The 8461-nt window shown below is 40.2% G+C and overlaps 1 protein-coding gene across 1 annotated transcript; it reads left to right on the forward strand.

Annotated features, from left to right (window-relative positions):
• The first annotated feature begins 292 nt into the window (after positions 1-292).
• On the forward strand, positions 293-4695 carry cdkn1d (cyclin-dependent kinase inhibitor 1D). The gene is made up of 3 exons (XM_028570488.1): positions 293-564; positions 2669-3150; positions 3361-4695. Exons 2-3 carry the CDS (start codon positions 2679-2681, stop codon positions 3417-3419), a joined length of 531 nt encoding a protein of 176 aa, XP_028426289.1. The 5' UTR covers positions 293-564; positions 2669-2678; the 3' UTR covers positions 3420-4695.
• Positions 4696-8461: the final 3766 nt, after the last annotated feature.

The following is an 8461-nucleotide window of genomic DNA, read 5'->3' on the forward strand; positions in this document are numbered from 1 at the left end:
TTGCATATTTAATAACATTTAATAAAACTTGTAATACAAAAAGACAATTGTAATAAGTAGGCTACTCTTAATAAGTACTCAACTGTGAAAGTGTACGGTGATATCTAGTAAAAAAAACTAGTTTTACCCCATTCACCCTTACAGTCTCTCCCCTTAAATGCAGTTATATTACTTTTTTCTTTTCTTTAGCTTGTGTTGCGTTTATTTGTCGTAAGAATTTATGGTAACTATGTAACTGCGCTTCAATGACTGTTTATGATGGAAACCACGTGACTGACTCCTCTACCAAAGATCCTCTATAACCGCCTCTACCTATACTGGGACCATATAGGACGTCCCCGCTGTCTTTTGAGTTCATAACAAACAAGTCGCAGATAAAGGGTCAAGGACGACCCTCCCGTGGGTGGTGCCTATATGCTCAACGTGACAGTCTGTTTCCACGGTGCTGTCAGGAACACATATCACTCCTCCGACTGGATGAATTGTGCGGAGTGTGGGGACGAAACGCTCGAGACGTGAAACTCAACTTTTGAATAGCCTACTTTTGAGATATTGACGCTGATGGTAAGAGGGGAATATTTTTGTTGTTGTTACTCTGGTCGAGGCTTGACGTTGTAGTTCATTTTTGTTCATAATGTAAACTTATGTTGATGCCGTTTTGCACCACTTTGCCAGTCGTTGGTACGCTTTTAAGAGTCAATGCCTATGCAAATAATTACTATTTTGTTGTTGTTCGTAATATTCAAATGGTTATCATGTGGCTAGCGGTTGTGTGTGTTAACATTGACAAGATGCGGGCTGTTTGTGTCGCATCTCATTGACCCACATACGCAGTGAATGTAACTGCGTCACGCAGTTTTTTTTCCTCCACACTACAATCACTTTACAAAACCTTAAAGTTGTTGTTTTATTCAACATTGCACCGTAATGTGCTGCGGTTGCAGAGATAGTTGATGCATTTTTAACCGTAGCATTTTTAAAAAGCAGTTTGGTGTAAAAAGATTTTGAGGGTGTTTTTCTGCAAGTGCATGGGGACACCGATCACCTTATCTGCATACCGCGCCCACTTCATTTTTGACGAAAACAACTTTCACTCGGAGAGAGAGCAGCTCCGCTGGTGAAAGAAAGCAATTATGGTTTGTGTTGTGTTCCATCAAGTCTTTTGATATATCCCAATCCAGCTCTGGAGGAAACATAAACGAGGAAACTGAAGTTGTGCGGGTTAAATATATATCATTGCTAGTGATAGTGTATACGCACTTATGCAACCTTTTGAATTTGTCGCATGCTGTGGTTTCCGACACATGGTTTTTAACAAGTTACACGGTAAAATGACAGACTATTTGGAGTGCTCTTCCTAACTATACTGTATATTCTGTAGGTCTCAAACACTTGCGCAACGCTTTGCCCCCCCCCCTCAGCTCCCTCTGACGTGCTGTTTTGCAAGCCTCCCTCTTATTTCTGTCTTCAGGCTGATCTTGGGCTGATATGATGCCAGGCTGGTGTTCATTCTACGCATTTCTTGTTTCTGTTTTTTTTTTTTAACTAATGACGCAACTATAATGAAGTGCCTAGAATGCGACAATATTTTGTGCTTAATTACTGTTATTTGTGAACAATTGCTTTCTAAACTTGAGGTTGGGAAAGTGCTGAATTAACCCACTATGCGGCCCCTTTACAGCTTCCCACACTCCTTGCCCACAAATTACTATGGGAGCATTGGATTACACGCAAATGTATTGACATATGCACCGTGTAAACACAATATTAACTGAAAGGTATAATGACAATGTTTTGACACAGGGCGCCTATACAAACAAGATCAAAAGATACACATATATCATAATGTAGATATGATGGCCAAACCAGCAAAAGGCATTTGTTATTGATTTAACTCATTAAAACAGTTAATTTAGTGACTTATATATTGTATCAGTTTGCAACATTTAGGATCAGGGAAATACAACAGTTCAGACCTTATATATAGTGTGGTAATAGATCAGCAGCAGAACCATATGTCTCAGCTCTATATTAGTTATTACTGCCCATCCCAGAAAACGCGTGTCTTCTTTTACTGCCATACACACAGCTGATAAAGCACTGAGGCTCAGAGTCAGCAAGGGAATGTGTTGGGATATGATGAGGAGCATTATAGAATATTAATTAGCAGTGTGGAAATCAATCTCGGAATTCAACAGTATTGCTCTAATTAAATGTGGCAACTAGTAGCTGAGGTATGTGGGAAACATTCCTCACAAGTAGCCCAACATGGGCGTTTTCTCTATGTGACCTGCTGACCCGAACTGTCCACCTTTGACTGGAAGACACCAGAGCAGGTGGAGAATCACATTCACTTTGACATGGCAGGGCAGTGAATTTTGTCGTGAGATTTATTTGGTGTTGGTGGAGTTACCTGTTGCTGCAGTAATTACTCGGCGGGTTAGGGCCACACGTGTTGTCGATCACATAAAACAGAAAGGCGTCCAAGAGGGCAGATACTGCCGGTGTGTTGGGGGTGGGGGGCGGGGGGTGTTTGGGCACTTAATAGCTTGTATGTCTGTAACTAATCTATGGCATTAAAAACCCAGATCACACATAAATGAAACTCTGCAGGCCTAACACTCAACCTCTGACCTTCCTCTAACACTTTGTGTTTGTTCTCCGACAGGGATATTGCGATGGCCTCTCCATCGACATCACCAGCAGGACCAGCTACGGAGGCATCCAACCCAGAGTTCTCACGCCGGGGGTGCATTGAGGCCTTGAAATTGAAGGTGGGGCCGGCGCGGAGGAACCTCTTCGGGCCTGTGGACCACCAGCAGCTGCAGCAGGACTTCCAGCGGCTGCTCTGTATGGACGTGGAGGTGGCCAACAAGCGCTGGAACTTTGATTTCCAGAGAGAAATGCCAGAAGAGGGCTCCGACATGGAGTGGGAGGAGCTCAGTTACGAGGACGTGCCAGCGTTTTACCGCAGCTGCACGGTTAGGTCAGCGCAATGTCCAGTGGCCAAGAGGCGGGCATCGTCTTCGTCAGGCATGTGTTCCCCAGGGTCCAGCAGCACGTCCGAGTCTGATGAGTACCTGGAGGTGACCACAAGGGGGTGCTACCGGATCCGACGGCAAGGAAAACGCAAACAGTCTGCCATCACGGGTCAGTCCACCAGATATCTTAAATAAATAGTTAATTCAATCGTTTTACATTTGGGAGATTCGCTTATTCCCTCTCTTGCCTAACACTGTTTTATGCATGTGACCCAAAAATCGCCACTATATATTACAATATAGTAAAGGGATTTTAGTTATGAGAGTCGTCCCCGGAGGTATTTTTCCTCACTTTGTGTCGTCTTCTTTTACCCTCCAGATTTCTTCAAGGTGAAGAAGATGAAGCTTCTGCATTACAAAGCATCTTCTCTGCAGTAGAAAAGCACAACGTAGACCCAGTGGAGGACCACCGAGTGGTCGACATCCCTCTACACGTAACCTCACATAGATATGTGTCATATCATATGTATATATGTAGCAATTTGTAACGGACTGTCCACCAGCTCATTCAGCATGGGCTCAAAAACACCTCTGACACCACATACCTTAGATTCTCAGCATAAGGAAGCTAGCATGATCCTAGTTAATCAAGCTCAGACCTTAGGAACGGTTTATGTTTAACTATAAATATTATATATATTCTATATACTGTTTTCCTCAGTTTTTTTTAACTATACTGTGAAATTATTTTTGAATGCAGACTCTTAATAACAGAAAACAGGCTCCAGTTTTAAGAGGTTAATTTTCTTCTGAGTGGGCTGTGGATAGTATTTGAAGTCAGTTCTCTGGCCTTTCTTCTCCCTCTTGCTAAAAGTCACGAGATGGTTTTGATTAGATGAGTTGCTATTCCTGGTTTGCACCACACTTAGCCTTTAGTCTCGCCCCAGGGCTCTGATAGCATGAGTTTAGTCAGGGGTCAAAACCTCACCCGGGGCTCAAAATGTGGCAGCGCGACTGTGATTAGCTCCTGGTCAAAGGTCAACGGTGGAGGTTCAGCAATAAGGTAACGTGGCAGTACCTGTACAACAGTGACTTCTATTCTTATGTGATTCTTTATTTATTATTGGTGATGCTAGATCGTCAAAAAAAAAGAAGATAATTAGAAAAAATTGGATGTGTAAAGCAAGGCAACATACGGTGTTTAGAAGTCATTATGGGTCATATATACGCTCCACCGTTGTCACTTAATAATATTGGCCATATATATTTAACACCATTCACAACGAAAAATGTACAAACTACAAATCCATTCACAACGAAAAATGTACAAACTACAAATCATATCCCCTTTTTGGTTTGCATCATTTGCATATAGGGGCTGTACAAAGTACAAATCTATACTTTTTTTGGCAACAGACTACAACATTACCTTATTTCATTTTGTCAGCTTTATGCTTGTAATGATGTAGACATGTTCCACTCTTTGTCTTCATGTCCACCTTGGAGTTGTTAAATACACCCATTTTCTCCACGAAGCAAGTGTAGCGTTTTGCCCCCATGTTGCAGCTCAGAGGAACCCTAACCTTTCAGTTCCACTTTTGGTCGTTTTTTTCTTTTATTTTTTATGAAGAGTTGAGCTGCTTCTCTTTTTTTGTCTCTTTGCCGTTCTATAAATGTTAGTGTGTACATAATAACAAGTGTTTGTGTATGACTATGTTGGTTTGGTGTTTGTCTTGAGGTACAGTTGTAACAGCTGAGGCAGCTGAACCAAAGAGAAGTTGCTGTGCAGTTAAATTAGAAACAAATCATTTATACAAGTGACTCAGTGAGCGAGGTCAGTATTCTGTCACGGGTCAGAAGATCTCCAAATATATAGTGTAAACACACCACAACTGCTCAACTTGCAGTTTGTGTGACTCATATAGGATGTGCTGACTTCTTTCTCCCTACCTACAGTCATTCTAATTTGTACATGGATAAAAAGCCATAATCTGGATACATCCACTCTTACTACCTCATCAAGCGATTTAGTAAAACAAAACAAGTTACGTACAAGTTCACTGCAAAAAAACAACAAACAAAACCAACGTAGCTCAGGTTGCAGGCGAAAGAGAGACAGAGACAAGGTGTGTGTGTGTGTGTGTGTGTGTGTGGGGGGGGCGGCTTATTATTTTGTTGTGGTAAAAGCGGTCGAGGTTCAGCGCTCACTCGGTGTCTCGTTTCACATCAGGTAAAAGAGTCAGTGTGTCAGCAGTGGAAAGAGGAAAATGTAGGTCCCTCGGGACGGGGTGGGGGGTGTGTGTGCGTGTGGGGGGGGTATAGGCAGCTTTTGTTTTTCTATCCCTCTCTCGCTGCCTCACTTTGCTCCCCCATAAATAGACAGAGCGGAGGAAATGGTGGCGGTGTGGGGGAAAGGGACAAACTGTAATAAAGGAACCCTCACCAGAAAATGTCGCAGACCCCTTCTGGATCAAAGGATCTCTTTTTCTACCCAGACAAGCGGCCTGTGATTCAGACACGCTTTTGTCGGTCCCCTTTAAAGTCTCTCAGTCTCTCTTTCACGAACCAAACGCCTCAATCTGCGAAAAATGGGCATGAAAGCAGTTGTTCATAATCATGTTGTTATCTTTCATGGCTCAACAAGGCGACATTTCACAAATCTAAAAATAGCAAATATGGCTATCTGAAAGAGTTTGTTTTTTTGCCAACTTTTGAAATGTATGTGTGTGTGTGTGTGTGTGTGTGTGTGTGTGTGAGAGAGAGACAATGTTTGTGTGCACCTATCTTCACAGACAAAACTTTCAAAGTATATTAACTTATTTTGAGTCTAGGGAAATAATTATAAATTCCCCATATTTCTTGATATAACTGTGTTGTTTCTGAAACTATATATTTGCACTACTTTAAACATTGACAAGAGAACTTTTTTATGGTAATCTTTTTAAAAAGACAAAAACATACAAATACTCACTGAGAAACAGATTAGAAATGACTTGACATTTGTAATTATTAAAAATGTTTTCCTTCAGTCAGAGTTGTCACATTGTTAGACCTAGTTTCTAACATTTTAACATTAATTGGGGGGGTTGTAGCCTTGCTAGTAATCCTCAAGTCTGCTGGGTGGAAAACTAAAATGATGCATGTCAAGATTAATCTGTTAGTGTCTCACTGTGCCCAAGCAAACTTCGCCTGTCGCAGCTATATTGAAGTGTAGCGTTTTTTTGTTATAACTTTGTATATGCATGTGAGTGTATGATAATCTTTGTATGGGATTTGTCATTGTTATTTAATGCTGGTTCATGTACCCTTGCTACATGTAAGTGTATTTGTATGGGATCAAAATCCTTTTTGATAATAATTGTAAAGAAAATATATTGGTGGGTTGTTGGGGCATTGTTGCCGTTCTCATTGTTGATTTCATATAGTGTGCTCAAAATAAAAAAAATAAAAATAATGAATGATATTGATATAAACTACAAAATACTGGTCTGAATTTCTTCTTTCCACTCTGTTTTTTAAGTGTTGTGAGCATAGATGTGAGAAGCAAAGAAGGGTTGAAACGTGCTTGTTCTTGTGTGTAATAGCACCCCCTGGTGGTTTTAAAGTAACTGGGCACAGTCAATCATATGCCAATACTGTGTCTTAAAGTGCTCATATTATGCTTTTTGGCTTTTTCCCTTTCCTTTATTGTGTTATCTATCTTTTTTTGTGCACATTATAGGTTTACAAAGTGAAAAAGCCCAAAGTCCATCCCAAAGGGACTTACCATCTCCAACAGAAAACACTGTTCACCAACTGCTCCAAACAGCTCTATTGTAGTCCAGCCTTTACTTCCGTGATGAACGTGCGTCACTTTGTAACACACGTTATAATGCTCGCCTAGCTGCTAGCGTGGCACGCCCTCATACTCTGCTTCTGACTGGCTGGTTGTCCTTACCTAACTACTGCGCATGTGCGACTCCCAACGAAGATGGAACAGAAGTAAGATGTCTCACTCTGTAGCTAAAACAGAGAGCTCAACACACAGGGTGAAAAGAGGAGCTGCAGCAACGTGCAGTACAACAAAAATATGGTGTTTTGTTTTTTTAAATGAAACCATGTAAACCTATTCTGATATAACCTCTAAATACAATTATGAACCTGAAAATGAGCATAATATGAGCACTTTAATAAATAAAGTTTAGAAAGGAAACACTAGTTACAAGACCAAAATTGTAAAACAAAAAAAATCCACCGATACCATCACTGTCTTATCTGAAATATTATGTAGATAACTCGCAATTTGCCAAATGTAACTTGCATTTATTTAAAAAGGAAAATGTGCATTTACACAAGTTAAAACTGAAAAAGTACAGATAAATAAAAGAAAATAAAACAAAATAAATACACCACAGATAGGGTTACACATTCCACAAACATTTCAATTTACATTCTATTACACTTGGCAAGTTCAGAGACATCGGAGGTGTAGTCTCATTTTATGCTCCAGTGCTCTTGGTTTAGCATAAGAAACGCGTCTCATACCAGTAATGATGATACAAAGATGCCCTGCTGTCACAGATGTTAAAAGCACTTTCAATGGTCGACATGCAACAGAGAAAACTAAACGTTGTGTCTACTGGCCACAGTGGCTGAAAAAAAAATAATCACAAATTCTATTGAACCAAAACAATCTTCCCCCAAATGATGGCTGGTTACTGACCGCAGTGTCTAGTAAAGTAGACGACCTGCCCAATTATTAACTAGCATATGGCTGGTGTTATACTTTATGACCATTTCCCACCCTGATCATGAGTAATTTACCTTTATTGGCCTTTAAATCTGTTCAGACACAGATTGGCAGTCAAGTTCCCCAAACAACCGTGAGAAGGTGCAGCTCCTGCTACAAACAGGCAACATGTGTCTCTTCTGCAATGTCAGTATGTTTACACTTTAAAGTGCATTAGGCATGCTACACTGTAAACTTAATGTGTCAGACAATGGTAGATTTTTCTTATTGTGTTTCTATCACTGTTTGTGTGGGTTTTCATGGCAATTGCATGTGACTTAAGACAATAAAACTTGAAAAAGGAATGAGCATACAGTAAATCAATCAGTGACTGACACATACACAGAATCGAGAGAACCAGTCCCCGCAGACAGTATAGCTTCTAACCCTGATTACACAACACTGTACACAAGAGAAACCAAGCTTAAGATCTGAGTGGTTCACTAAAATCTTCAAGACTTTGTCTACTGTACTACAGTGCAATATTCATTATCTCGACCGAAAACAACAAAAAGATCATACTAGGGATGGGCATTCGATTACATTTTCTTCGTCGATCGTCGGGAGAATTAACGATCGATTAATCATTAATATTTTTATATTAAAATTAATTATTTATTTAACTTTTTATAAATTAAAAATGCAATGAAAATACAAAAATACAGCATGTTTTTCCTCGATGAGATCTTAATTACAAGAAGAACAACTTGTG

This window comes from Perca flavescens, chromosome 23, assembly GCF_004354835.1.
Source record: "Perca flavescens isolate YP-PL-M2 chromosome 23, PFLA_1.0, whole genome shotgun sequence".
Taxonomy (NCBI): domain Eukaryota; kingdom Metazoa; phylum Chordata; class Actinopteri; order Perciformes; family Percidae; genus Perca; species Perca flavescens.

Coding starts and splice junctions, on each gene's coding strand:
- cdkn1d (XM_028570488.1), top strand. CDS start 2,679: ATGGCCTCTCCATCGACATCACCAGCAGGACCAGCTACGGAGGCATCC. Junction 3,151..3,360: donor CAAACAGTCTGCCATCACGG/GTCAGTCCACCA, acceptor TTTACCCTCCAG/ATTTCTTCAAGGTGAAGAAG.